This window comes from Penicillium waksmanii (assembly GCF_028829765.1).
Source record: "Penicillium waksmanii strain IBT 27052 chromosome Unknown utg000009l:1.0-4314994.0:1.0-4318279.0, whole genome shotgun sequence".
Taxonomy (NCBI): domain Eukaryota; kingdom Fungi; phylum Ascomycota; class Eurotiomycetes; order Eurotiales; family Aspergillaceae; genus Penicillium; species Penicillium waksmanii.
Genome location: NW_026643255.1, coordinates 318,780 through 346,594, shown reverse-complemented (window position 1 = coordinate 346,594; position 27,815 = coordinate 318,780). Strand labels below are relative to the sequence as shown.

The following is a 27,815-nucleotide window of genomic DNA, read 5'->3' as shown; positions in this document are numbered from 1 at the left end:
TGTAACTGAGACCATTTATGCTTATGTATGTATCATACACTCAATGTTAAACTTCATCATAGACCCCGCGACCGCGACCGACTTGAGAAATAGAGTAGAGTAGAATAGTAGACTTCATCTTCACATTGCTTCTGCGGGTACAGTACAATACAATACAATGCAGCGCAGTGGAGTCCAGTGCCGCCGCAGGAGGATAAATAAATGGCAATGCAAGGAGAAAAGAAGTAAAAAGCGCCATTAAACACATACGCATCGACCAAGCCAGCTTGAATCAGATGAGAAGAAACAGAAGGGGGCTTAAAAGTAAACAAGCCTGACTGAGTCGGCTACTAGAAGATAGTTCCGAAGCTGCCATCCGTCGCGATCGGTTTGCGTGGTGAATTGCGACCACCACCAGTGCTGTCGACGGCGGGTTTGCGGTGACTGGATAGAATGTATTTGTTAGTGAATGACTCTTAAATGCCCAGCAAATTGGACCTGGGGGTAAACAAAACATACCGGAAGGTAAATCCGACAAATAATTGCTTATTCATCTTATCATCACGGTCGGCCATGTCCTCGAGCGCACGCTGCTTATCATGGACCTCCTTATACTTGGCCATGTCTGCCTCGTTACTGAAATCGTCAAAGTAGCCTGCATCTGTCTCCGAGTCCAACTCTGGTACGAATGGTGCTCGCTGCTCGCGCAGCCGGTCGAAGTCGACCTCACTGAAGTAGTCGTGGGCGTGAATCTCGTTGATATTCTTGAACCGTTGCTCCTTGCCTGCGACCAATTTGGTGATAAGATCCCACGTCCGGCGGGAGAGGAAATAGTTCGGATCCTCGTATACTGGCTTGCGGAGGACCTTTTGCCAACGCTTAAGGTTTTGCCATGTTTCGTCGACGGTCGCACCTGCGAATGGAGGATACCCGGCAAGCGCCTCGAACAACATACAGCCCAGACTCCAATAGTCAACAGTGAAATCGTATTGCTCGCCCTTGAGCACCTCCGGCGCCATGTAATCGGGCGAACCAACGATAGACTTGGCATAGTTGACTTCGCGCTCGCGCAGGGTGCGGTACCCCTGGCGGCGCTCCGCCATAGTTCGCTGTTCCATGGGTCGGCCGAACGGGACAGAGGTATTGCCCACTTCTTCTAGCTTCACGCGCATCGACTCAATCTTTCCGGGACTCAACATGCCAGCTGCCAGACCGAAATCGGTCAATTTGACATGACCGGTCGAATCGATCAGGAAGTTCTCTGGCTTCAGATCACGGTGAATATAACCCAAAATGTGGAGCGCATCGATACAACTGAACATCTCGGCGATGTAGAAGCGCGCATGTCGGTTATGGAGAACGCCGGTGTTGTTGAGCAGAGTGCGGAAATCACCACCTGGAACATATTCCATCGCCAGGTAGATTTGGGTGTCATCTTGAAAGGCGTACAAGAGCTTGACAAGCCATTCACTCTTTGCTGCGGTCAGAATGTCGCGCTCGGTGAGAATGTGTCGGATTTCGTCTAATTTGAATAGGAGTTTCTTGCTCATCACCTTTAAGGCACACACCTCGCGCGTGTCCTTCTTCTGCGCCAAGTATACCTGGCCATAACCACCCTGGCCGACCTGCGTCAGGATCTGGAAATCGCCTTGGCGCAGACGGGTGCGACGCTTGCGAAGATGTGCGCGCTCGCGACCCAGGTATTTCAAAAGGGCGGGTTCGTATTCATCGTTGGGAGTAGTGGGGGGGTTCAGGGTAGGCAGCTTTGAATTGGGTATGGCGGGTTTGGCGGTTGTGGACGTAACTGAGGAGATCGAAGTAGTGATCGAGGAAGTCTGCGGGGGTTAGTATCCGTAGACAGTTCTGGTTGTGGTCAAGAGGGCGATCTTTCGTGCAACGTACATAGTTGGGTGACATTTGCCAAGCGCTTAACCTTGGGTTGATTCAGCTTCTCCATCTCCTCCGGGGTCAGCCCGCGCAACTGAACCTGGCGCTTGGTCGTGTCATCCCGTTGTTGTTGATAAGGCTCATGTCGGGATATGGCTGCGGGGGTCGGGTTTGATCCCAATTCTTTTTGTAGGCGGGTGGTCGGAGGGGTATTTTCCTTGTTCGCGCGACGGGTCGGGCTCGTAGGACGTTGGTGGATGACACTCTCGTTGAAGTCGTCCGGGCGTTCGCGTTCACGATCGGTAAACATGGGATGATTGAAGTGGTTATGGGTGGGTTTGGAGGGAGAGGTCGGAGTCAATTTCAAGGCCTTGTCGAATACATTGGGCAAATCAAGAGCACCCGGGGGTGCCCGCGATTTGCTAGGGCTTCCCTGGGGGGTTTGTGTTGGACTGATGTAGCCACTGCCGGCGGGGGTGGAGGGGCGATCGAAGGATTCATTGCCGGAGCGAGTGTGTAGGAGAGGCGGGGGATTGGGCAGTCGGAGACCACCGTCGACATCGATAGCCATGTTAGGAGGGTGAGTGAGGATGAGTGGGACGAGGTGAGAAGTAAAGGCTGAGAAGTGAAGAGTGAAGAGTGAAGTGGAGAGGAGAGTGAAGTGTCGAAAGTTGAAGGAAGGAGGGGAGCCCCTTGATCAGGCAGGACTTGGGCGGAGTTTACGCTTGACCACCACTTCACTTCACTATTCTTACACACACTCCACTAGTTACCATCGCTGTCTTCATTTATCCCACAGAACAGGATCGGACCAGCTCCACTCGATCGGATCTTGCTTCAGCTCGATTCAGCTCCATCCACATCCACTCCTACACCCACTTCCCTCCCCTGTCTGTCTGTTGCCTCAGCAACTAACTCTAACCCCCCACGTCATCCTAAGGCTGTGCAGCCAGGAAGTTGAGTTTATCGAGGCGAGCTGAACCTGATCCACCCCTGTGGACTCGGAGGTAAGCGCTGCAGGTCATATCCTGTTCCTGATCTAGTGGAGGGGTCGGGTGGATAGGCGTTTGCCATGGTTGAGGGGATTCGGAGATGACTGGAGATGACCCTGTTTGTACTCCGAGGATCAGTAGTACATGTACCTAGGTACGAGTATCCAATTATTGAGATAATCCCATTGTTTCGATCTAGTGCAAGGGTGCCATTGTACTGTATATTGTTATGTTATTGTATCTCGTATAGTTCCATGGATCCGTGGATGATAGCAAGTAAGCAAACTACCCGATTGGGACAGCCCCGAACAAATATCAAATCACAAGGATCTTCACATCCTAGGATCCTTCGACTCTGTTGTCGACTTTATCTACCAAGGTTACCGATGCCATCCACGGCCTTGATTGGCCATCTAAACCTGCCCCTCAGCTCGCTGGCCCGTCTATGAGATCGGTTAGCACTCAACTCGCTCGACTCCACCCATAGCCCTAGATCAGCAAAGACTCGAACTCACAAAGAACGCTAACCCATACGTCTCCGTCGTAAAAGTGATCGTCACTCCCTTGGGGAAATAAAACACATCACCCGGTGTGGCTGTCACTTTCTGTCCCGTCTCGTCCGAAATTTCAAATTGGCCCTCCAGAATAATCTTCATCTCGTCGTAGGTGTAGGTGTACACCAACGGGGTCCCCTTCTCTAATCGGTAGAAGCCCGCGGACATGGGCTTGTCGGGGTTTTCCTTCTGGCTATAGGTGGTGTGAGCATGGCTCAGCACTATAACGCATACTAAGTAGTACACTATCCCCTTCCGCTTACCTGGTGCTAATATCGCCGAGGAAGGCATTCTCGTTCGCGATGAGAGGCGGCTTGAAGGTGGACTGGGCCTTGGCGTAGTATTTGAATGCCGACATTTTGTATCTTGTAAATGTGACTGTTCCAGGTTGTTATTCTTAGAGAATTGGCCCCGTGCCCGCTGCTTGATTTATATGATGTTGCTCCAGGTAAACTCGCAAGCCCCTCCCGAAAGAGGGGATGTTCGCCATCGCTGAGGTCTGAGTAGAGGCAGTTGCTTCCTGGTTGCTGTGTCGTGAGCTGAGTAGAAGGCTGGATTACATGCCTCATTTAGGCAGGCCGGGGGTGAATCTACCAGTCCCACTGGCCCTGCGATGCGATGCGAAATGAATTGCGATGCGATGCGATGAGGGGTTGAATGAGGGGAAAGGGAGATAAGCTCTGATATAGAGATGAGGGTAAGCAGGGACGGATTGGTCAGGCGAATTCAAATTAAATTATGCTTGCTTCAAGCTGCCATTCTGAAGGAACTATTCTGGATCCAATGCAAGTTCAAATTATTCAAAGCGGTACGGAGCAGACCAGATTGAATTACTAGTAGCCGCTTGAACTTGAATGCCCGCGAAGTGTCAATTCGATCCCACGGGATACTTTTCCCCGAAACGGTTAGTGGATATAGTATTGAGTTCAAGTTGTACACCAACCAGAGGAACTCTGTGCCCTTTTTGATAGGATACTAATCGATAGAGAGGTCCAACATTTTCGGAAGGAAAGAATTCCCATCTCGAGTTTCGCATCCAGAAGACAAGTTCGTCTTAGCGTGGATCGGAAAAGTTCATAAAGCTCCAGATGCCTTCGATCAACATTTTATTTGTATTGATGGTTGACCTCGGGAGGTCCATTGTCGATAAGAATTGCTGAATAACAGTCTGTGTTTGCAATATTCATCTGGCACTGATAGGCCAAGGTCATCGTCTTCCTTCATCAGGGGGGACAGACAGATGATGGTCCGAGTCACGAATAGTGGTGGTACCTGGATTGTATAATATCCACAAACCTACCATGATTATCGCAGGAGCCTGGCCACTAATTTCAAGTTCGGCTCTTTTGACCAGCTCTTTCTACAAGACGGACCGTTTCCATGGGCTTGTCCAGCCAGACCGCCATCACGAAAAGTGACGGAATGGACTCGGAGCCAACATGCCGGTACCATATATACTAGTATGGACAGGGATGCACTTCTTCCAAGGGTTGAAAGTGAAAACAAACCTTCACTTGGGAAAAAGAATGATCATGGTCTTTATACGGGAGTCTACGGACAATGAATAGCTGATATATTGGAACGGAATGGCAGAGATGAGCCAAACCCCCGCCCGGATCAGCCTCGCAACTTTGAAGAATGCGGGGAAAACTGTATTTAGATGCGGGCATCGGATATGTCGCAAGATATGCTGGCCATACATGATCTAGCCGTCCTAACCCACGATCATCGTGATAGGCCAGTGCTGACGAGATAGACATTCGGCGTTCACGGTTCACGGTTCACGGCCGGTAGGTCCGTTAGCTTGATCAAGAGTGCACCTGACCCCATGTTCTATATGGTTTTACAGGGTTAGAGTCTCAGAATTGATATTGGCGAAGTGCTTATAACATGCGTAATATTAGAGATAGAGGGACTCGAGGCGGCTCAGCTTAGGGTATAGGTATTAGTACCCGGGGAGTATTGACCGTAAAAATTATGTCTTATTGAGGCGGAGGTTGTATGGTCAACTTGAAGTTCTAGAAGAAATTCAATGAATGTTTCACTGTACGCTGGCCGTATTTCAATGATTTCAGATGGACCAGCCCTAATTCCACCATGAAACGGCGATCGGGTCGGCAGTTACAGACCCGATACAATAGAGTATGGTACATAAGATACCGTGTGGTAGTAACCACCAGTAATTACCAGTACCTACTGTTTGTACCGTACCGTATGGATGTACTCTTCGTGCCTGGAACTTCCTTCCCCGCATGAACCACACCAACTATCAACCACCAACCATCGTTCAAGGTTCCTCCATCTATCAGACCCAGTGCCACGTCGATCCGGAATGCACACTGCTACTGAATACCTACCGCCTATCAATGATACCCTCAATACACTCAGATTGGATTATGCTCCTCTACAGCCTGGTTGAACCAACACTGCGGTATTCGTGAGGTACATAAACTCCTCGCCAACGCATCGTTGGAATTGAAATGGACTACTCCGTACCCCTCAGCGACTCCAAGATCGGCGTCCCCGCATGGGCCTTATCTCGCCGAAGGCAAAGGAACGGTAATGCATAGGCGGAGACTGGCCCGGTCCTATCTTCGTCTTCGTGTCATTCGCGTCATGCACCCCGCTCTTATCTCCCTTCAACCTTGGACTACCCACTGGCAGCTGGATATTTCCCATTCATCATTTTCTCTCGATCCAGCGAGGTCCAAATATTGATCTGAACGCCTTGGTATGGAAACAATCAAAATCCCATCACCGTCCACGATTTTAGACTCGCCCGACACCCCGGCCGGGAAGCCTGCCTCGCCCCGAAAGGCGAAGCAGTCGACCCAAAAGCCCAAACAGACCAAGAGTCGCAATGGTACGATCAGTTGATATTTGGTTTGGTGAACAGACGGACTCGGCCAGGAGCAGTTGACTGCCCTGCTGGGTGCTAGTGCTAGCTAGACAATCCGCAGAATAGAATGCTGACCCATCTATCCGCTTCGCCCAGGTTGCATTACCTGCAAGGCGAAGCGCCTGAAGTGCGACGAGACAAAGCCGTCATGCGACCAGTGCGAGCGCCGTAAGGTGACCTGTGGAGGATACAAAAAGGATTTTAAATGGCGGCCGTTTGAGGAGACCAACCTGTCCGTTGGTCGGCCTCCCGCGAAGACAAAAAAGGGTGCGCTATTCCACAGAGCTATGTTCACATATACCCTTCCAAGTTCTTCCGCTAACTTCTTATCCACAGCAACACCATCGCAACCGTCTCAGAAGCCTCAATCACGGCTCCCTGCCAACTCGGAGAACTTTCCAACACCGCCAAGGACAGAGGAATCGACCCCGCCCACACTATTACAGGCCAACTCGAATGCAACTCCTCCCGAAATCGCCTTTCACAACTCTCCTGATAGTTTTAAAAGCTATCTCTCTATCGATGACAACTCTCTTGATGACTTTAAACTGCTGGAAGAGCCATCCACCAGCGCCGAGTCGACCACTCCCCTGGGCGTGACGGTCCCTGTCGACTCCGACCCTCTGAACTTCTTGTCCTTTCTCGAGCCTTTTCAACATTCTGTGCCATTCACAGATGATTTGATGCCCGATCAAGAAGACCTGGATGACAACTCTGGCTCAATATTCTTTGGCCCACAGGAATTTCAACCTCCCAATGGCCCGGGGCTTAGTTTCTCCCAGTTGCTTGAGGATGAAAACGGCGACATCGAAGAGATTATACGGCAGTCAGACCCCAGTAATGGCCCGTGGAATCTGAGCTTCTCTGGGGAAGATGGTGACGCATTTGACTTTTCCCGGATTCCAGAACAGCCCAATCTGGCCCCTGAGAGTCGGGAGATGTTGGCCATGCGTTTTGATAAAATGACCTGCGGGATACTTTCCATCAAGGATGGCGCAACTGAGAATCCTTGGCGCACCCTCATATGGCCACTTGCTAAAAGCACCCCTGCATTATATCATGCGCTGTTTGCTCTATCGGCATTTCACTATGCTAAGGAGAATCCAGCACTACGAGTGCAAGGTGTCAAGCATATGCGCCAGAGCATCACATGTTTAAGACAGCAAATCCAGAGCATGCGAGCTGACACTGCTTTGGCAACTAGCCTCGCGCTTGCATTCGCAGATACTTGGGATCAGAATACACGCACTTGCATTCAGCATCTACGAGGTGCCAAGGCACTGATGATGCAGCTTCTCAATGCAGGACTCCAGGGTGGTCTTCAACCCGAGGAGCTCGACCGTATTCGTTTCTTGTACAATACGTGGACATACATGGACGTCATTGCGCGGCTTACCTCACTGGATGAATCCAGTCCCCAAGATCTGAATCCAGCCATTTTCCAACTCCCCGGCGACGCAATTCACGAGATTGACCCCTTAATGGGTTGCGCATCAACGCTTTTTCCTTTGATCGGTCGAGTAGCTCGACTAGTCCAGCGCGTGCGAAAAACTTCGACCAACTCTGTTTCCATTGTCGCGCAGGCGATGGAACTGAAGAGCCTCATCGAGCAGTGGGAACCACCAATTTGGTTCGAACCGCCCGAGGATCCTACTTCCGAGGTCCAGCACAGTATTCAAGTTGCGCACGCCTATCGCTGGGCAACCCTCCTGTACCTTCATCAGGCTGTACCAGAGATGCCTTCCGAGCCTGCGGAAGAAGTTGCCAAGCGTGTTTTAATTCTTCTCGCAACCGTGCCATATACCTCGCGAACCATCATTATTCAAATGTTCCCCCTCCTTGCCGCTGGGGCCGAGGTCGACATGGAAGATGACCGTAAATGGGTTCTTGATCGGTGGAACACTGTTCAGTCTCGACTTATGCTTGGTGGGGTTGACAGATGCCTCGACGTGTTGCAAGAGGTCTGGTCTCGGCGAGATGCTCTGAAGGCCGAGAGAAAACAGCAGGGTGTTAATTGGAACAACGCAAAGCATGGCTCTTTCTCCAGGGATAGCAAGGGATCATCTGCATTGCGTGGGGGTGAAAATACTTCGCGGGGATTCCATGTTCGAGCGGGGTCTGGTGATCTCGACAGATCGACCCAGCCACGGGATAGTTGTTCCACGGCGGCTTCGAAGAGGAGAGGGTCTGCGCTCTCGTCATTGGATAATATCGAGTTTGAGAGGACGGTGCGGAGTAGATTGCACTGGGTGAATGTTATGGGTGAATGGGGATGGGAAAGTATGCAGCTCCATCACGCATTTCGTTTACACGGCCTGAGCTGATATTTTGAATCTCCAGTTTTCCTCGGATGATCTCTTCTCAAAATCGGAGATTGGTGTTTCGGAGAGTTATTACACCCATCTACCATTTTCTGAGCATACATAAATAATACGCTGGGACCATGGATTCTGTTTATATTAACGTTACGACTAACGACCCAAGCCGAGTGTTAGTCTTCTTCTTCCTTGATTTCCGAAATTGTATCTACAGATGCAGCCAGCGAGGCGTTTGGGTTTTCTATCGGATTTTGCTTCTTGCTTTTATTCTTACTAGATAGTGTTCGATCAAAGGTTTTTCATCTGGCATTGTGAATATCTAACTGCACCTTGGAAAATCTAGGTAATACGCCCAGCGTATCGAACGTTTCTCCTCAAATGCCGGTCAAACCCCAACGCCCAGAGACTGCTATCAGCCCATATACGATCCATTCGGACAAAAGTGCCAACGCAACCACACTCCTCTGCCAGCGAGAAGACCCCAATTTTCTACTAGCTCGAAATCTGCCAAACCACCACCCTAATCGTCCGAGCTAGTTAGTAGTCCCAGCCATTCTACATTTCATATCCCACAAAACCCCCTCTGTAGCCCTTTTAACTCGCCAGGTCAACCCCTTAATATTTACAAGACCGTTTGTTCTTGTGCCCAATCCACCAGCCACCAAGAGTGATTCTTATATCTTTAAACTTCAAACAGGCTCATAGACCCCAGCTTGGCATTTGAGAATTTGAGACACCAACGGCCCTTCATTCAGCATATCCCAGTCTACCAAAAATTTCCTTCTCATCTGCTGTATCGAACCACCTATAGTTCATCCAAGTGCTCATTTGCAATTATCATCACGAAATTCTCATATCAGATAGTCATATAATTAGTGTTGGCTTGGTAAATGGGCCTCTCACCGCCTGGATGGGAGGCTTGTCCAGCCCCCAGTGACCCCATTCTGTCCCACTTTCCGCTGCATCTCGATGATTTTTTACATTAGTCCAATCATCACATCCATACCTCATTCTCGAGTGGACAGAAGACAGCACAATGCCAAAAGCCCCTCGGAGCTTGCAAGCTTGTCAGGAATGGTATGTGTCGCGTCTGTGTCCCAGTCAATCTCCGCTTTTACTAAATGACCTCAATTCTCAATGCCAGTCGAAAGCACAAAACTAGATGTAATGGTCTTAGACCTCAATGTGATGTTTGCACTCGGAAACGCAGGTCGTGCCACTGGTCTGATGGCCTCGCACCTGGTGGCTACAAGCACCTCTTTTTCGAGGGTTCGGCGTCAACTCTGAGCGAACATCCCGACAAACCACCCAAAGTGATTTCCGTAAGGCAGCCCGCAGGAACCCAGCTGCAAGCAGATAGCGCCTGTGATCTTCCATCACTTCCGCTGCTCCGACGACTGATTGATATCTTTGCACAAACTCACCACCTACTAGACCTTTGTGGCTGCATACATTTGGACGCGCTTCAGGATGAGGGAGTGACAAGCGAGGATCGGTTCTTACTCGAATCGATCTTCGCTCTTTCTGCACTATACCTACCACTCAACGAGGCACAATCTGACTCGAGATTTACCAGCGCGAAAGGTATGGTGCGCTATTATCGGAATAAGGCACAGGCTTCGTCTCGGCAATCCTCCGACCAGCCTAGTAGTAAGGTGATCCCTGCTGCCACATCCACTTTAATCTGCTGACTAGGTCAGTCATCAATATACAAGCAAATCTAGTATTGGGTCTTTGTGAGCTCTTAGCAATGGCTACATCAAAAGCATGGTTGCACATCGGACTCGCTGTCCGCATGGCACAAACTTTGCGAATGCGAAATGAATACAGTGGACGGCATATACCACGCAAACGCGAGATCCGGAGACGAACATTCTGGGCATGCGTCATTTTTGATCGCCTTGTTGCGTACTGCACATTCCGAACCCAAACTATTGACTTGGCACTAGTCGGGCTACATCTCCCCTGCAGCGATGTTGCCTTTGCCTTTGGACACGACTCCCCAGGTCCAAAGATGCATGAACTCGGACCCCAGCCTCATCAAGATGATGGAAAGTCGACTCTTTCATATTTTGTCAAAACATTCATTCTCTGGTCCCCCATTGCGCAGGCGTATGTCGACGGAGGTCGCCGAGTTTCGCCATCCTCTCTTTACGATCCCTCTAGTAGACACTGGCAAAACCTGGCAGTTATTAAAAATTGGCTGGAGTGCTTGCCGGAAGACTTACAGTGGTCCGAAAATAACCTAAGAGCACACCAGTCTCTTGGACAGCTGTCGCATTTCACGAGTGTGCACCTCCTCACTCAGCACGCCTTGTTCTTGGCACATCATGAGCATCTTCCGCAGCTCGAAGATTTACCTTCTGACAATTCAAGTACTACGCTAGCGTTCGATGTAACCAATCCAGACACAATCACGATTTGTATGACTGGTGCCAACTGCGTCATTAATATGCTACAAATTATCGATGCCGTCGTACCAGAATTCAGAAAAACACCTCCAGGTATTTGCAGTATAATACCAGTAGTGACCACTGCGAGTGTGTTGCTATGGTTTCAATATGTGAGCCCGCTTGTGGACAGCCTGGTGCAGTCCTCACAAAGCGATGTTCACCGGGCTAGGTCAGATGTTGATTATTTACTGTCACTGTTAGACGGCTGGTCCAAAACTTGGGTTTTGGCAAAAGCGTTTGCAAGTTCGATAAGGCTTTTGGACGATTTTTATCAGTCAAAATATGGTCGTGCGATACGCGACCTTACGGTCACCAACATACATGCAACACACAGCCAGTCATTGAAAGAACAAGGAAACGGCTCGGAGTCAGTGGCAGCATCTCCAACCCCGCTATGTGATGGCGACGGATTCCCAGAAATTACCGGAATCCCCCAGGGAACCTACTATAAAGTTCGACTCATTACTGGTTTAGTTTTAGAGCAGCCCGAGCTGTGCAAGAAATTCCTCCACATCTTTGGAGATCAGAGCACAGATGCTACTGAACAGCAACTATATTCTTGGGAGAATGATCTTGACTTTTCGTGGATAAACGATATGGATTTGTTAGCTGACTCTCCACTTTGGCCAGATTCAGCGCTACAGCTAGACCAATAGAGGAGCCCTTCCATAGTGGCTGAAATAAAAAGATCTACCAAAGCTAGTATACGTATCTAAAGTGGTCGATCTCCTTGTCTGTTTTGTCCATCATAGCCATGATTGTGTCTGTTCGCATATCACTGGCGTCTGCCGCACTTAGGGACTCATTTTGCTGTTCGCGAATTCGATTGTTCCACATAAGATAGAAACGGAACATTAAGCATAGCAAGAAACATGTTGCCTGACATACCATGAGGGCAATAAAGCCTGAGTCATATGATGGTGCTTCTCTTTCAAAAAACAGTTGTGGGCCGATGATGTTACCTGCACAATAAGCAATAAAGCTCTGCAATATGAAAGTTCTGGTCAACACAATTTTCTGCTAACTTTAGTATTCGCATTATTGGAGCACATACCAATGCGTTCACCGTTGTTTTCTTTGTAAATCCACCAATGTTGCCAGAAACCATCGACATCAGCAATGGAAAAGAAGCCGAGTTGGCCCCCATTAGACAGGTGCCAGCATAACGACCCCATTTTTCAATTTCCGGTAGTTGACGAACAAGTGCTGCTCCGACCAGTGCAACTGCAAAAGATAGCATCATCCAGTAAGTTCGAGTATTCCGGAAGTAGCTACTGCCGCCAGTGCAAATGATAACCAGAGCTAGCTGAACAAGATACGGCACGCATTGCAGAAGTAAAGTATCGAATGTACTGAAGCCAATTCCAGTAAGAATAATAGACCGGAACTATAAATCATTAACATTCAAGTTGTCTGGTTTAGCATTCGGATTAATGAAAGGCTGACTCACGGTTGTTACTCCACCGTTTGGAATATTGGAGCTGAATTGAATAAGAACCAAAAACCAAGTTTTCATATCCTTGATAGCCTCTTTACATTGTTCCCACTTGAATTTGTCATTTTTGATTCCAGTCAAGTTCTCCTGAACTCGCGCCACGGCCTTCTCCCTATCCGAATTATTCAAGAACCATGCATTTGATGGCGTATCTGGAAGCAGGAAAATATTGCAAATTGACCAGGCAACAGTTGCCCCTCCGAGAATCAGGAACGATGCCTATATTTTCATCTTCTTAGCAGCTGACTCCCCACTTATAGATACCGCCACAATTCATACCTTCCACGGCGCAATAGTTTCTATATGCCCGATTCCATAATTAAGCAGCCCTCCAAATAGTCCGGCACATGTGTTTCCTAGAAACCATGCTGCATGACGAAGAGGTTGTTCGGACCGCTTATAGAACATGGATATGATAATTGTGAGCCCAGGAGCAATTGCCGCCTCAGCAACACCTAGGAAAAATCGTGTTGCAAGAAGCCCACTAGAGTTATGGCATGTGGCCGTCAACGTCAGGATTGTGCCCCATGCCAGGCTTTATCCAAATACGATGTTAGAAGTTGTAGAGCAAATCAAGCAGTATCGGTAGAAGTGTGCTCACATAGAAGCCGTAATGAATTTGCCAACTCTCCACCTAACCATCAGTACACCCGCTGGGTAAGATGCCACAAGATAGCCAAAGTAGTATATTCCACTTGACCAAGAGTATTCTTCGCCGGTAAGATCTAAGTCTTCACGAAGGCCCATAATCGCAGTTGATGCAAGTGCTGACTTGTCAAGGTATTGGAAGAGATATGAAAAAGCCATAACGGGCAATAAACTGATCAAGAGTTAGTGCTCTATCCATGGAGTCCAAAGAGTTCGCCCGCGGAGTTCGCACCACATGTCCAATTTTCGAAGAATTCTTTTATCTTCCTCGGGGCTCAGGGCTTCATAGGATCCCTCAACGGTTTCAATGTCCCCCGCATACCAAGATTCGACTTTCACCTTCTCCTCCACTTTGAGCTCCTTAGTCATGATGGGGTATTATTGTCTAGTACTTTGAGACAGACAAAAAGACGAGTAGGAAAAGATTTTCTCGGCACAGAGCTCATGTGGGAGAGAAAGAAAAGATAGTATCTCTCGAGGAGCTAACAGATTTATATGTCAAGGCCAATGCCATATCTTTCATCATTATCTTTGCTCCCCACTATTGCAATCTACGACTCCAATACGACTTTGGGTTTGCGGGGAAATCGCTCGGTCCTCCTACGGAGACTAGCCGTTTACGGGAATTTCATTCCGCATATCTATACGGAAGCTAACTTTGTAGAGACGGTCTATCCGGTGAATACGGTCTGTCTCTTGCTTTTGATCAAGTTTGCTTTATTTCAATGGGCCTATAAAGTTACATGACTTCCTCCAGTTCATGGGATCTCTTAAGGACAATTTATGCACAAAATGTTGGAAATTACTTGCTCTGGGTCACCTTACGAAGTAAGTTAAACAAGATTCGACTTCTTTTTCCAGACTTCGGGCTGACCCGTTTTTTTCCAGATTGGCTTTCAACATGGAAGTCAAGCCAAGGAACTAGTGCACGGGAGCATTGAATTTTACGATGATTACTTTCGGCGAATGAGTAAGATGAACTGGGCAACTGCAGAGGATGTCGCTATAAAATTCCAGCCATTTCTGGAGCAACATGTACCTCATCTCGTTGAGGAAATGCAGGGTAGGCTGAATGTTCTCTATCAGCTTTGATTACATTTCGTGTTTTCATATGAATATTGCTTTACTTACTGGTTACTCATAGGAATTGCTGATGGTGCCGGTGTCTCTTTGCCTACGGTGTTGGCTCTCAACGCTAGAACGGAGATTTCCATGGGCATGATGGATGACGGTTGTACCTCACTGGCTTGGAAAGGCAACGACTTTAGTGTTGCTGGTCAGAATTGGGATGTAAGATCAATAGAAACCCTGTCGTTCTTGATGTCGCTAATCTTATGAGACAGTGGGAGGCAGCTCAAAAGGCCCGTCTGGTTATTTTGCACATTAAGCCGAATCAGAATGGCATGGCACCCCGAGCGAAAATTAGTTTGGCTACGGAGGCAGGACTGCTAAGCAAGAGTGGCCTGAATTCTCATGGTGTGGCTGTATTCGTCAACGCGATAAAAGCTGCCGGCGTTAAATTCGATGCCCTACCCATCCATATTGCTCTACGCACAGTCTTGGACTGTGAAAGCCGCCTAAAGGCGATTGCTCGACTGCTTTCACTTACATTGGGGACCTCGGGCCATATCATGATCGCGGACAAGACAGGTGGAACTTCTCTCGAGTTTAGCCATCTCGATATAGTTCAAATGGAGATGACAAACGGACAGATCGCGCATACCAATCATTTTCTTGTCAAGCATGACCCTGCAGTCAAGGACTCTCACATCTTCCCCGACTCAATCACACGGCAGAAACGCATCATGCTACTTCTGGAGCAAGCCCGTCAGCAAGGGCAGGGCATTGCAGCTCCGGTGGAGTCTTTTGAGAACATGCTGGAAGATGAAGAGGGCTTTCCTACTGCGATCAATAGAAAGTCGAGTCCTATAAGGCAAAGTGAGACATTGTACAGTTTCGTGGCTGATCTCAATGAGCGGACAGCTCGCCTAAGGCTAGGAAGGCCGAATGAGTGCGAGGGTGTTTGGGAATTCAAACCTGTAGACCTTTAGCCAGTTGTAGTCACTGAAGTTCAATCAAGGTTAAATACGAAAATAATAGAGGCTTCGCCTATTTTTTCTCATAAGATGAAGTGGGACAAGATCCACCCCTCACTTTCAAGCTCTATACAGCAAGGCTTCTGTTTTTAATGCTATTTGCGTCTCGAAGGACGATCACATACTTGTAATAACGCCGAGAGACATAATGGCTGAGCTGAGACTGGGCAGTGTGGACCTGTAGACCTCAGTCGGGATTCCCGACATGTTGTGTACAGTATACTCCTCGATCCAGCAACTTGAACATGAGCAGATATACTATGTTCAAAAGCAATGACAGCCGAAACGATTTCAGTATGCTTTACTAGTGCATTACCGCAGTCACTGTAATACTGTTAAAGGTGGTACATTATCAATACCGCGACATAGAAAGTGGCGCCATGTTTGGCAGGCCTATTCAAGTTAAATATGGCCAATTTAGCCGTTGCTAATTGCGGCCTTCAGAAACTTTGCCAAGTCGGATGGTATGTAGCTATGGCGGCCACTTAATGCTGTAAAATTCTACTAGGTAGTTCGAATCGTTAAGAATTGATACGATAGATGTGGAGAGTGTAAGACATTCAAACCAGGCTTCACTTGTATTCATTGGCTGCTCTTGCATGCTTGACCTTGATAATTATGCAAAATCCTAGACCTAATTTGCAGGTGCAACTAACTGTCGAATTATTCCACTCGTTTCAGTCGCATCGATACTATACGAGACTAGTCACCTGATCTGATATGAGTCATCAGAATCTGACAGCCTCGTCATCTTGATCTATTTTCCTCCCAAATAAATACACTTCTCACAGTCTCACAATAATCATTGAAATGGTTGCAAAGGGCTTATTAACAGTATCGGCGCTGGCAGCTGCAGCTGCGTCGGCAACGTATGCCGGCACCGTTTATAAACAAACACGCCGCACCGATTCCCGGCGGATGACACGTCAAAACACTGTTCCTGATTCACTTCACATATCCAAATCCGTCAATGAAATTGTTGATCCCAGGGGATACTCGATTTCTTTTGATACACGGTCTATCTCCATCGACATACCACCTCATCGGCGAAATGTCTCGGATGAGGAACTGCTCAGTAGATTCACGAAGGCTTTCTATGGGGGAGCTGTGATTCGCCCGGAGAGATTCGTCCTTCAAAATCTGAGACCAAATCTTGTCAATTTCTCCGGTAAGACTCTTAAACTTCATATATTTGAGTGATATCTTCAACTAACCACAAACAAAAGCCATAAACTCAAAAGACGCGCTCCAAGTATGGTGCGTGGAACAAATATCAGACTCCTCTTTGCTACCGACATACACAAAGATCTTTGGCACATTTCAAGTTGTCGACTCACTGATTCATTCCCAAGCCGATTTCTCTAAGGGAGCGGAAAGCTACATCGACATCGGATTTGGAAAGGACCAGTCTTCTTTCGCTGGACTTCACCGTTTTTCGGCTTTCAGGCCCACCCCTGAATCGCAGGATCATGTGGTTCTACAGTTCGCATGCCAGGTTGCCTCTGGCCCAAGACCAAATTTTGTGGCATCTGCCATTCAATATGCCGGCTTTTTTCATAGAATCTACGCGGATTTGCTTTTTAGGGAAAGTGTTGGAGAAGTTGAGAAGTGGCTGCATAGCCGTGACTAGCGGTGGCCGGCATCAATCACCCTGTATTTATAGAGTTCAGATGTAAGTTTATCTGACTCATGACTCATTGGAGGAAATCACTACTCAAAAATGTACATAATTACCCCCCTCTCTGGATATAATTTGGAAATTATTTGTACTGCTCTAAGGCAAGGCAATCGCACCCCTCCCCCTTGATGTCAATACAGGAGAAGAAGCAGCTCTAAGCAGCGCAGTTAACTTCCAATAATGTATCATCAACCTAAATGAAAAGTTCGTTAGAAAGGTCAACAACATATTGAACATGCCAAAAGAACTCACATTCGTGCAAACAAACTCATCATCACCATCGGGGCTCTGAACATCAATGTTCGTAGCCTTGATATTAGAGCAAACCTGAAGAAATCAGAAACCGCACCTCTATTTGCTTCTTGGGTAAACTCACAGTCTCGCTCGAGCAAACAACGGTACCAACATCAGGGTCATACTTGCCCGACGTTGTACCCTTGATGTTCGTGAAAAGAATATCGGAAATGGTCAACTCGGAAGGATACTGATTGCACAGGGTGAGATTTTTCTGACCATAGCACTGGGTCACCTCAATGGCGTAGTCGACATTGTCGATGGTCATGGTGTCATAGGTAACGTTCTTCACACTGCCAGAGCCACCTCCACCTTGGAGGTCGGTCGACAGGGCAGAGGAAATGCCTGGCCAAACCTTGATGCGAGCGCCGTCCTAGAATTTGTCAGTATTGAAGTGAATATCAAGCATCCATCTTGCTTGACTATTTTTGCACTCACAGATGCGTTGAACATGGAAATGTTGTAGATGAGAAGATTCTCCACAATATCCACTTCACCTGGGTACTGGCCAAGTGAACCGACGGAAATACCGTGAGAGCCATTGCAGTGGAGGTTTTGAACGAGGATATCTGTAGCGTTGGGCTTAAAGGAAACGCAATCTAGGAGTCATTAGCTTTCACGGATATTATAAAAGCTTCGCAGTCCTCCCTATGTGTCATACCATCTCCATTGTTAATAACCGAGTCTTGAATAACAATATTCGACGAGCGGTATAGATCCCTATCAACGCCCGATTAGCTTCAACGCTCCAACTATCGCATTCTCAGAAATGATCTCACCATCCATCTGTATTCTTCGCAGTATTCTTGCTCGTACTGAATCCGGAAATATCAATGCCCTCGAAAAGCACATTCGACGAATTAGCCACGAAGTGATACCACTGCGGCGAATAGCGCAGCTTAAGCGGCCCAATAGTGCCGCCCTGCAACCCAATAACGCCCACCAGAATCGGGCGCAGAATCAACGCATCTTCGGCATAAAGATCGTACCAGACCTGTCCGTTACCGTCGATAGTTCCGCCGCCGTAGACATTGACGTCTTCTCCGCCAAGCTGGAAGAAGGTCGTTGCGTTTTGATAGATTTGCTTGAAAGCGTTTTCTTGCCAGTAGTCTGTGTCATTGGTAAATTGAATTGTACCAAGAACCTCTGTTCATAAAAGCCGATTGTTAGCCTGTATAATTCTTTTTTTCAATGGGGGCTTGGTGCTGGTTGTTATCGGATTGAACGTACCGAGATCCACATGCTTCAGGAAGGTCATATCCAGCGCCGTTCCAACTGTGTAGGTTTTATCTTCGTCGAAAACAACCTTGCCGCCATTATTACATTTGTGCAGTGCTTGCAGGATATTCTTCGAATCATCGACTCCCTTGCCGTGGTTGGCGACATGGCAAGTGCGTGTACGAGCTTGACTAATTGGCAACGGGCGAAAGGGGTGGTGAGGCTTGCAAGCGTCGGTTCGAGAATATTTCTTTCCTGGTGATGATTTTCCCTCGGCTGTCATGCCAAAAGACAGGAAAAGACCCAGAGCCTGGGTTAATGTATTGGAGATCTTCATTTTGGGTCAATGCTGATCCAACAGTATGTGATGTGATGGGCCGGGAAGTTCTCGAGTGACAGGTTCGCCACTTCTTTCGAGCAGCTCTTGACTTATATGTACAATTCCAAGACAGAGAAAAGCAAATAATTATAACAAATGCACTCTCCCTTGTCTGCAGGCCTCGTGCGACGCGCTAGCAAGGCCCGCAGTTGTCGGCTCGGCGGGGTAATCCGCAGTTCATCCGGGGAAATGGCATTGTCAGTTGTGGGGGAGACTTCGAGGAGTATGCTCTAGCTGGCGTATACGCAGGCACGGTTTACCTTTAGCGAGGTTGCCGGAGATTAGGAGACACTCTATTCTGGGGATGGTGGGAGGTTTCTAGGGGTAGGGGATATCCGATAGGAGGAATATCTGCGAGAAGTTTCACCGATTGGGAGGAAAATCCCGGGAAAATCGTCGGGGGTGGGAGTCAATTGTGCCAGTCGGCATTCGATACTAATCCTGGTAAAGTAAACAAGGACTCAATCAATTAGACCTTCCTTCTTCTTCAATGCTAGCTTTGAGGGACTTTGCTATTGCCTGTATGGGTTCTATACGAAGATAATGGCCCAGTCGATTACGCTTTGCGCTACTGGCTACAGCATACCTGCTGACTCGGTTGGAACAAAATCACTGCAATTTATATGTACAGCGGGCTTTCATGGAAGAGGTCCGCGCGGGAATAAGTTATCGAGAATTCACCAGCGAGCTTGCATGAACGAGGAGATCTCGAGGTATCATGCAAGCTCTCATTCCTGTGAATGCTCATCCACGCACAGCCCGTCCGGAAAGACCTTCTACCAACTGCGCCATCCTCCGCCTGCTCATATATGCCCCAAGCTTTTTAGTTTGACTTGACGGCATCCTCGACGGCACCCTTAGCCTGCTTGGCGGCAGACTTAGCAGACTCGGCAACATCCTGCTCGATATCCTTGGCAGTCTCGATGGCGGAGCCTTCCTGGCTGCGACGGTACATGATGATGCGGGAAACCTGGACGACACCAACGCATCCGAGGAAGAAGTTAACGGCGGCAAGCCTGCAGAGAGGTATTAGCGAATGCGTCATCGCGGACGAACCGAGATATCGTAGAATGCGGGACATTCGACATACAGAACGTTACGGGGCTTGATGATCAAGCACCAGCGGGTCCAGATGGCACCGGTTGCAGTCAGAGCACCGTTCTGAGTGAGGGAGAGCTTCTCAGCAGGACGGTTGAAGTCGGAGATACCGGCGATGACCAGACCCCACTGTCAGGAGTCAGTCAGCATTTTAATTCCATCACGCAGTCGATATAGGAGTTTTATCTCGGGGGAACCGTAGGAGATGTCATAAGGAAGAGTCACGGGGGAGAAGGAATATCAAAATGGGATGCTCGAATCATAATCGTACCTTCATAACGGGAGCCCTGTTAAAATGACGGGGTTAGCATTCCACCATCCTCTGAACCCCCGGCTTGCCGTTGTGCTGGTCAAGCATCGAAGTTATAAGCTAGAATTGAAAAGACTCACCAGAAATGCACAGTCTTCACACCGACAGGGCTGTTCCACATGCGCTGGAAAGTGCTCTGCTGCTCCGCGGCGCCGGCGCCGGCTTCGGAGCTCTGGAAGCGCCAGCCCTGACCACCCGGCCGGCGGAATGGCGCAGACGCATTGCGGAAGGACGCGCGAGCGTTGTTGAAGAAGCGGAATCCCACACGAGACGACATGATGGTGGAGGGGAGAGTGATGTGGTTGAGAGAAGGTCGTTGGGGCAAGAAGGGCGGAAGCGTCCGGTGATCGGGGGGGGGAGTTTTCCGGGGACGAACAATAAACCACAGCGATGATAGCCACAGAAACCACTGAGAGGTACTGTGAATCAAGATGTAGCAATAAAAATACAATGCAATTACCGATCAAGAAGGCAATTCAATTCTTTTCAAATTGGAATGTCCTTCCGGTCGTATCTCCAGTTCTTGAGTTGATGAGGTAATCACACGCTAGTCCAGATAGGTAATTTGTAACACCTCAGGCAGCGATGTCGGGAAAGTAATTAATGCCTTAGTAATGAGGCATTAATCAGGCAGAAACTGTCAGCCAATCACCGTCCCCGCGAATAATGCTGCATCTCCCTCCGAGAGGCTTGGATATCATCCACTCTTGATACTCTTTCCTCTCCCCTCCACCTCCCACCCCCCCCAACACCCACCACCCATCATGTCTGGCAAATACGTCTTCACCAAGGGCCTGAAGGAGCTCCGCTTCCTCTTCTGCCAGACCTCCGAGCAGAGCGCCGCCACAAGGCAAGACTTCCCTTCGCTCCGAACCTGAACCCCGACCAGCCCACTCCTACCATTCCCCATGCCAATGGCTGTCTACTCCCCTCTACACAAGCTAACATTTGGCTATCCAAACAGATCCTTCATTAATCGCGCCTACCCCACCATGAAGAAGCACAACCCGCACACTCCCATTATGATGCGCGAGGCCTCCGGCACCGAGCCGCGAGTCTTCGCCCGCTATGGTACGCACCGCGACACGCATCCGAGGAGATACACCACTAATGCAGCTTCAACTGTTACAGAGCTTGGAAAGGAGAAGCAGGAGGCCCTGTCTGGTAAGTTTACCCCGGATGGTGGCTTGTTGGAGAGTGGGAGTCTGTTGAAATCGACCCGCTAACTTTCGGAACAGGACTCTCGGATTCCCAGATCGAAGAGCGCATCACGAACCTGGTCAAGCAGTCATAACCGAATATTCTGCCATTCCCCATTTCGCGTTTCAATTTATTCCTCTACCTCCATCCTCCATCCTATGTGTATCTATAGATGAAATCGAGCCCTCATCAAAATCAACATGCAATCAATCCCTCTACCCTTTTACAACTATGGCTGGTGACGAAAAAGCGAGACTCGAAAAGAACCCGAAAGTATGCTATTAACAAGCAGCACTACCAGCACTACCATCCCAACTACAGCGAACTACTAGCATTCACGTCTCCAAATCGAAACTGCGCCCAACTCATACTCCCCTCAGGAAGCGTCCACAATCTCTTCCCCAAATCATCTCCCGCCGCACCCGCACCCACATGAATGGGAAGCAAATGATCAAACGAAGGATGCGCTTGTCTCGCATCAGGCCGATCAAGCAACTTCGCCATCTTACCCTGCCGCTCCGCCGGATCAGACACAACAGCATCCTTCAACGCCTCATCGAAACTAACCGCATACGGCATCGGCGGCGCATTACCACCCCTCGTGAAGCGCAGATCACGCAGGTTGTGCACCGACATTCCCGAGACGATAATCAGGATGTTCTTCTCGCGCAGATGCGAGACTGCTTGGCCGAGGCGGTAGTGCTGGTCTGGGTCTTCGGTGTCGAAGAGGGAGACTTGCACGATCGGCACGTTTAGGGGGGTTTGTTTCTGGTTCGAAGGCTGGGTGGTGGGACATTTGTTAGCTTTCTTTCAAGTTCCTCCTGTCAATCATTGCTAGCGGTGATTGAGCTTGCGTGGTGTATAAATAACATACCGCACTTGAAACTAGCCCAGACACCATGGTCCAGTCCACGCTTCACGCCCTTCGCCTCGATACCAGCACCGCTCAGTGCGGCTAGGACTTGATCTGCGACTTTCCGGCTTCCGACGTTTGGGTATTTCTCATTGTAGTAGTGATCCGGGAAGCCGTAGAAACTGGGTCTTAATTAGCGATATCCTTTCTTTTCTTTTCTTTTCTTTTCTTTTCTCTCCTGCTCAGACAGCGGGATATCAGCATGTAAGAAAGGATAGTATGAACATACTCATAAACCAAATCCGTCATCTCAGCCGTATTCACATAAATCACATCCCGACCACCCTGCCAATGCGCAGAGAAAACAACCACAGCATCGGGCTTGACTTTCGTCGTGATTTCCTTCCCGATGGATCCTAGTTTCTTATACGCTGGGTGACCCGTTTCATACATGACATTGGGCTGGTGAGAAGTATTAGCTCATTTTTGCTCTGGTCTGTGTTTCTTGTGCTATTCCATTCCAAGTTCCATCCATAAATGCATGCATTCCAACCCAACCAATCAACCAACAGGGAATTCAAAGAGAGAATGGATAAATGTACATACCCCGCCATGGCTAAGGAAGTAAACAGGTGTCTTCATAATTGAAGAAGGTCCAGATTTGATCTTCGAATCAGCCTTCAAGTTTGATCCTGTCGCTGTCGCTGTTGATGTCGCAGAAGCTGTCGTCACAGATCGAACAACCCGCGAAGAAAAGCGGCGGAGGGTATACAGATTGGCCGGGTCGATGAGAGCTGCTATGAGTACAGCTACCACTAGCGCAAATAGTGACAGCAGTATTTTTCGACTGGGCCCAGGCGTATACTGAGATGTCACTGGCACGGTATGTTGATGGTTCTGGCTCGAATGATGAGACTGTTGTTGATGTTCCGAACTTGAAGACATATATTATCAATCTGTGCCAGTGTCAGTGCGAGATTGATACGCAGGGTCTTCTGTCTTGTAGATATAGGGAGCACGGAAGCCAGTGGCACAAGATGGAAGATGCAAGATGCAAGATGCAATTACTCAGGCTTAGCAAGAAAGTGTAGGTGGTCGGGTATACGGAGATAGATGGGTGCCGATGCCAGAAGCCGATCGGAAGGGTGTGTCAGCGCGGAACGGGGCCGCTTGTTACACTGCGTAGCACTACTGATGTATGTGTATACCGTGACAATTATGATATTGTTGTAGCGAGTGTACCTTAGTATAGAATACACCAGGATTCTCATCCAGTCTATTGTAAATGCAATACAGTACAGCCTCTGGGGTATTTTTTTTAGCTCACACCCGATCATCAGGGGATCGCAATCATGATCATCTCGTTTCCGTAGAGTATACACCACCCGATTCAAAACAGGACAAGAGGAAGTGAACAGCAAACCAAAGGAGAAAAAAGAATCATCAAAATAGATCCTGCTGATTGGTCGTATTGTTCGGCTCAGCCAGCAGAGAAAGTGGTGAGAAGGGGGGGGGGGGGGGATTGGAATGGAATGGAATAGTACATCAAGCGTCGTTGGTCATTAAAAGTTACATGAGTCTAGTTGGGTGAGACTAGATGAAGGCATAGCAGGATGAGTAAGGGTGGGGGATGGTGTAAAAAAGCCCTTGTTTACATCACAACACAGTCTCCATCGCTCTGCTTGTTAACAGCCGAGCGAGATAGACGGGTCTTCTGCATACGCTGTCCGCCCTTCTTGAGGTCTTCAAGACGCTCACGGGCCTTGGGGAATCCTTGTGCTGGGAGAGTATTAGCATATATCCTATCCCGGAGCATTCAAAGTGGTGTGCTATGCTTTCAACTTACCAGCTGCACGCCAATACCAGCGCTTCGCATCCTCCAAATTCGCAGAAGCCCCGATTCCCACCTCAGTGAAGTATCCCATCGCATATTCTGCCTTGGCAAGGCCGGCCGTAGCGGCCTTTCGAGCCCATAGATACGCCTCGGTGTCATTTTGTTGCAGAATCCCGTCGGAACCAGTCAGATACCAGCCACTCAGAGACAGTTCACTCTGATGCTCTCCCTGGGCAGCGGCACGAGTATACCAAATAATGCTCGTACGATTATCGATCGGACAACCCAGCAAGCCATACTCATAAGCGTTTCCCAAGCGGAACTGGGAGAATTTGTAGCCCAGTTCTGCGGCCTGGTGGAAGAGTTGGCTGGCGTATTGTTCGTCACGGATGATGACGTCGTTGCCGCTGGCACTCTGGTACATCAAAGCAAGTTCATGGAGTGCGTGCGGATTCTCTGCGTCGGCGCGCTCGGCTGCTCGCTTCAACCATGAGACACCTTCGCGGGGGGTGCGTTGTTGGCCAAGAAGTCCCTTCAGGTTGATCATGCCCATCTTATACATCGCGGGTGTATCGCCCAGAGATGCAGCTCGCTTATACCACTGAACAGCCTTGAACGGGTCCCGCTTGGTGCCACCACCCTCTTCCTGGCCGATCTCGCAGCAGACTGCCACACGGTACGCGGACTGTGCGTGTCCTTGCTTTGCGGCAGATTGATACAAGGAGAAGGCTTCCTTGGGGTCCATTTCTAGACCCATCAGGCCCTCGCCATAGCAGTCGGCGAGGAAGAACTGAGCCTCGGAGTATCCAGCCGACACAAGCTTTTTGATAATCTTGTGCCCATCTAGATTATACTTTTCCTTCGTCTTGGCCTTGGTCTTGGGGTCCAATCGGCTGTTGCCGTCCACAAGAACCACAGCAGCTTCGGCAAGCTTCTTGGCCAGCAGGAGCTGAGTCGCTTGATCACCGGGATTGGAGCGTGCCTTGGCCTGCAACGACTGTAATTCCTCAGCCGTGACTGGTGTATGCGCCACGCCCATTCCATCTGGAGGCATGGGGCGTGGGGTAGCGGTAGCCGGCGCCGGCGCCGAGGCTGGGGATTGGGGGTTGTTGTACTGGCGAATGGGGGCCGGTTTGGCAGCTTGGTCGTGGCCCGGTCGGAACGGCACCGGCACAGGGTGATGCGGAAGAGCATCTGGGTTGTGCTCTTGTGCTGGCGCGGGTTGTTGATAAGGCGGCTGGTTGGCGAATGGGGCATGGCCATTAGGAGAATATGGGCTTGTCTGTTCGTATCCATACCCCGAACCATCAGGCTGACGCATTCCCGGCACTGGTGGCGCATCTTGCGGAATGTCAAACTGGAAGCCCGCATTTTCAAATTGATTAGGGCCGTCGCGGAGGTTAGGCTGGGACCTCGAACGCGGAGTCCCTGGTCCAGAATCCGGGGAAAATGCAGTGTACTGAGCTCCCCCAGTGGAAGGAGAAGTAGGCGTTTGAATAGTTGGCTTAGGCTTGGGGGTTTCCAGTCCCATCTCATCAATCGGGCCCATATTATTTGACGGCATGGCATCGAAGTTGGGCATGTCGTGTTCATCCTCAACAGGTGCGCCGCCAAAGTAGCTATCTAAAAAGTCCTTGGGTGCGTAAGAAGCACGATTGACGGGGTCAGGCGGGATCATGAGACCGGGATCAATGTCGTTGACTGGACGGGCGCGCGGTGGTGGGGGTTGGCGCATTCCACCTGCGGTGCTAGGACGAGGTGGCATCATCTCGCCCATTGGACTGCCTGGATAATCGTGCTCGGGGTAGTCCGACTGCGGTGGATATATCACTGGCGGCTGCGCGAGAGGCATCGTGTTACTTCGCGATGGGCCTGGCATAGGCCCATTTGGATCCGGGTATGCGCGATCGGGACGATCTGGCCGCGGTCGTGGAGCTCCGGGGCCCATGGGATATCCTCCTCGGCCACGGCCTGGCGGCATTCCACGAGGAGGGGGTTGGCGCATGTCCGGACGGCGTGAGTTGGAGGTATGCGGTCGAGGAAGGGGTCGTCCGTTGATATCCATGGCAGCCATTCCATTTTCTAGACCACGAGGGGGAGGGCCTCGCCGGTCTCTAGGGTCTCGAGGGTCTCGATGATCTCGGGGGTCCCTAGGATCTCTCGGAGAAACGGCGGGAAAAGGGTTGTCGAATCCGGGTGGGGGGCGGCCGTTTGCTTGAAAATGGTATTAGATAGAACTCAAGTGATTCCAGTGATCGCGCGCGGTTTACTTACGAGGTGGCCCTCTGCGCTTTTGCGGAGGAGGTCTGTCACCAGGATAACCGCGACCATTTGGGGGACCCATGGGTCGACCAGAACCTGGTGGTCCTGGCGGGCGCATGGAGCGCGGTGCATTCGACGAGCCGTATGGACCGGAGGGACCAGGGGGGGCCAGGTTGATAACCATATGCCGGGTCCTCGGGGCCAATATCGGGTGGGTAGTCACCAGCGCTATACATATCGCCTTGGGCATAGGGTCCTGCAGCCGACGCCGGAGAGGGAGCGTACTGCCTCGTAGGCGGCGGGCGCTGCGACGACGGAGGGTATGCCATGGCGCAGGCTCGCGCAGGCAGAGCGATCGCTCAAGTCGAGTGGAAAGGGTGAAATCGAAGTCGACGTCGAAAGATGGGGGATGGGAGGTTTGCGAACGAGTTTGCGAATGGCCTTGGGCGCATGCAAGGAGGGTCAAGATGACTACTTCGGATTAGTACTGTTTGCGCACGAGACCACGTGTGATTTGATGCGATGGCAGAGTAGGGTAGTAATGAATAGTTACAAGTATGAATAGTATGACTTACTGTAAGAGTGGGAGCCACAGTAGAGGGTCGAGCAAGGCAAAGCCCAGAAAGCGAGGTAATTCACGCGGGGAGTGGAATTTGAGGGGGGAACTTTGGACGGCAGGTGACTTCCGATCCACACTTCCACTTGGCTTTAATCAAACTGACCCACCGCACGTCTAATGAGTACTGTACTCAGTACCTTCACCTCTCGTCAACCCTATGAGTCTATGACTTAGGTGGAGTCATCATGTTATGAATCAGTTTCAAGACAGTCCACTGTACCAGGCTATGCGCCTCTCCACCTATGACGCTTTTCATTCGCTTTCGTTGTGGGCAAGGCGCGCGGCTACTGACTCGGTCGTGTACCGCACTGTGCCTGACGATCAGGGGGGCTGCAGAGTCAGACTGGGCTAATGCAGCCGGCCAGAATGCAATTTGTCCAGAGTATATTGAGGAGGGGATTCTATCCAGCACGAGCCCTGGGGTACTCTCTTCTCTGTATACTTGACTACCCTTCTGTAAGAAGGGTAGAGAAGGGTGGTCCCTTTTCTCTCCACTACCAACCACGGCACGGCTTGGACCCTGACTGGCCTGTGAAGAATTGGAAATTACATGCTGATCGATGACCAAGTTATGGCTGCCTGTCACACCTGCCCACATGAATTGGCCATAGAGCAACTCCAACTAAGTAGTAACCACACAGTACCCTAGGGTGATTTGCACATAATTCGGCATTGGCCAAATCAAGCCGACGATCGGGGTCGGGGTCCGATATTGCCGAAGTACCTACACCCCGAGCGCAAATAGATAC

At 49.7% G+C, this 27,815-nt stretch overlaps 12 protein-coding genes across 12 annotated transcripts; 5 read left to right on the top strand and 7 right to left on the bottom strand.

Annotated features, from left to right (window-relative positions):
* Positions 1 to 329: 329 nt before the first annotated feature.
* N7481_010481 (putative serine/threonine protein kinase) lies at positions 330 to 2,437 on the bottom strand (the record flags this gene model as incomplete). Its single annotated transcript, XM_057269700.1, has 3 exons — positions 330 to 423; positions 499 to 1,783; positions 1,882 to 2,437. 3 exons carry the CDS (start codon positions 2,435 to 2,437, stop codon positions 330 to 332), a joined length of 1,935 nt encoding a protein of 644 aa, XP_057116874.1.
* Positions 2,438 to 3,271: 834 nt separating this feature from the next.
* On the bottom strand, positions 3,272 to 3,770 carry N7481_010480 (cupin domain-containing protein; the record flags this gene model as incomplete). The annotated part of the gene is made up of 3 exons (XM_057269699.1): positions 3,272 to 3,301; positions 3,374 to 3,605; positions 3,676 to 3,770. 3 exons carry the CDS (start codon positions 3,768 to 3,770, stop codon positions 3,272 to 3,274), a joined length of 357 nt encoding a protein of 118 aa, XP_057116873.1.
* A 2,375-nt stretch (positions 3,771 to 6,145) lies between these two features.
* Positions 6,146 to 8,635, top strand: N7481_010479 (Zn(II)2Cys6 transcription factor; the record flags this gene model as incomplete). Its single annotated transcript, XM_057269698.1, has 2 exons — positions 6,146 to 6,275; positions 6,408 to 8,635. 2 exons carry the CDS (start codon positions 6,146 to 6,148, stop codon positions 8,633 to 8,635), a joined length of 2,358 nt encoding a protein of 785 aa, XP_057116872.1.
* Positions 8,636 to 10,379: 1,744 nt separating this feature from the next.
* Positions 10,380 to 11,738, top strand: N7481_010478 (fungal specific transcription factor domain-containing protein; the record flags this gene model as incomplete). The annotated part of the gene is made up of 1 exon (XM_057269697.1): positions 10,380 to 11,738. The coding sequence occupies one exon, from the start codon at positions 10,380 to 10,382 to the stop codon at positions 11,736 to 11,738; it is 1,359 nt and encodes a 452-aa protein (XP_057116871.1).
* Positions 11,739 to 11,781: 43 nt separating this feature from the next.
* N7481_010477 (MFS allantoate transporter) lies at positions 11,782 to 13,594 on the bottom strand (the record flags this gene model as incomplete). Its single annotated transcript, XM_057269696.1, has 7 exons — positions 11,782 to 11,892; positions 11,971 to 12,066; positions 12,137 to 12,469; positions 12,533 to 12,796; positions 12,857 to 13,112; positions 13,179 to 13,397; positions 13,458 to 13,594. 7 exons carry the CDS (start codon positions 13,592 to 13,594, stop codon positions 11,782 to 11,784), a joined length of 1,416 nt encoding a protein of 471 aa, XP_057116870.1.
* Positions 13,595 to 14,017: 423 nt separating this feature from the next.
* N7481_010476 (peptidase C45 acyl-coenzyme A:6-aminopenicillanic acid acyl-transferase) lies at positions 14,018 to 15,276 on the top strand (the record flags this gene model as incomplete). Its single annotated transcript, XM_057269695.1, has 4 exons — positions 14,018 to 14,053; positions 14,114 to 14,288; positions 14,370 to 14,515; positions 14,569 to 15,276. 4 exons carry the CDS (start codon positions 14,018 to 14,020, stop codon positions 15,274 to 15,276), a joined length of 1,065 nt encoding a protein of 354 aa, XP_057116869.1.
* Positions 15,277 to 16,131: 855 nt separating this feature from the next.
* N7481_010475 (uncharacterized protein) lies at positions 16,132 to 16,951 on the top strand (the record flags this gene model as incomplete). Its single annotated transcript, XM_057269694.1, has 2 exons — positions 16,132 to 16,489; positions 16,563 to 16,951. 2 exons carry the CDS (start codon positions 16,132 to 16,134, stop codon positions 16,949 to 16,951), a joined length of 747 nt encoding a protein of 248 aa, XP_057116868.1.
* Positions 16,952 to 17,153: 202 nt separating this feature from the next.
* Positions 17,154 to 18,848, bottom strand: N7481_010474 (putative extracellular exo-polygalacturonase; the record flags this gene model as incomplete). Its single annotated transcript, XM_057269693.1, has 7 exons — positions 17,154 to 17,192; positions 17,252 to 17,326; positions 17,376 to 17,666; positions 17,732 to 17,892; positions 17,955 to 18,013; positions 18,073 to 18,439; positions 18,524 to 18,848. 7 exons carry the CDS (start codon positions 18,846 to 18,848, stop codon positions 17,154 to 17,156), a joined length of 1,317 nt encoding a protein of 438 aa, XP_057116867.1.
* Positions 18,849 to 19,713: 865 nt separating this feature from the next.
* On the bottom strand, positions 19,714 to 20,575 carry N7481_010473 (mitochondrial pyruvate carrier family protein; the record flags this gene model as incomplete). Its single annotated transcript, XM_057269692.1, has 4 exons — positions 19,714 to 19,906; positions 19,981 to 20,117; positions 20,260 to 20,275; positions 20,379 to 20,575. The coding sequence occupies 4 exons, from the start codon at positions 20,573 to 20,575 to the stop codon at positions 19,714 to 19,716; spliced, it is 543 nt and encodes a 180-aa protein (XP_057116866.1).
* Positions 20,576 to 21,062: 487 nt separating this feature from the next.
* Positions 21,063 to 21,592, top strand: N7481_010472 (L51/S25/CI-B8 domain-containing protein; the record flags this gene model as incomplete). Its single annotated transcript, XM_057269691.1, has 4 exons — positions 21,063 to 21,148; positions 21,263 to 21,369; positions 21,430 to 21,462; positions 21,537 to 21,592. 4 exons carry the CDS (start codon positions 21,063 to 21,065, stop codon positions 21,590 to 21,592), a joined length of 282 nt encoding a protein of 93 aa, XP_057116865.1.
* A 221-nt stretch (positions 21,593 to 21,813) lies between these two features.
* On the bottom strand, positions 21,814 to 23,266 carry N7481_010471 (DODA-type extradiol aromatic ring-opening family dioxygenase; the record flags this gene model as incomplete). The annotated part of the gene is made up of 4 exons (XM_057269690.1): positions 21,814 to 22,301; positions 22,373 to 22,533; positions 22,641 to 22,813; positions 22,958 to 23,266. Coding segments are annotated over 4 exons (1,131 nt in total), but the record flags the coding sequence as incomplete, so codon positions are not given.
* A 736-nt stretch (positions 23,267 to 24,002) lies between these two features.
* Positions 24,003 to 26,250, bottom strand: N7481_010470 (uncharacterized protein; the record flags this gene model as incomplete). The annotated part of the gene is made up of 2 exons (XM_057269689.1): positions 24,003 to 24,130; positions 24,198 to 26,250. The coding sequence occupies 2 exons, from the start codon at positions 26,248 to 26,250 to the stop codon at positions 24,003 to 24,005; spliced, it is 2,181 nt and encodes a 726-aa protein (XP_057116863.1).
* Between the last annotated feature and the right edge of the window lie 1,565 nt (positions 26,251 to 27,815).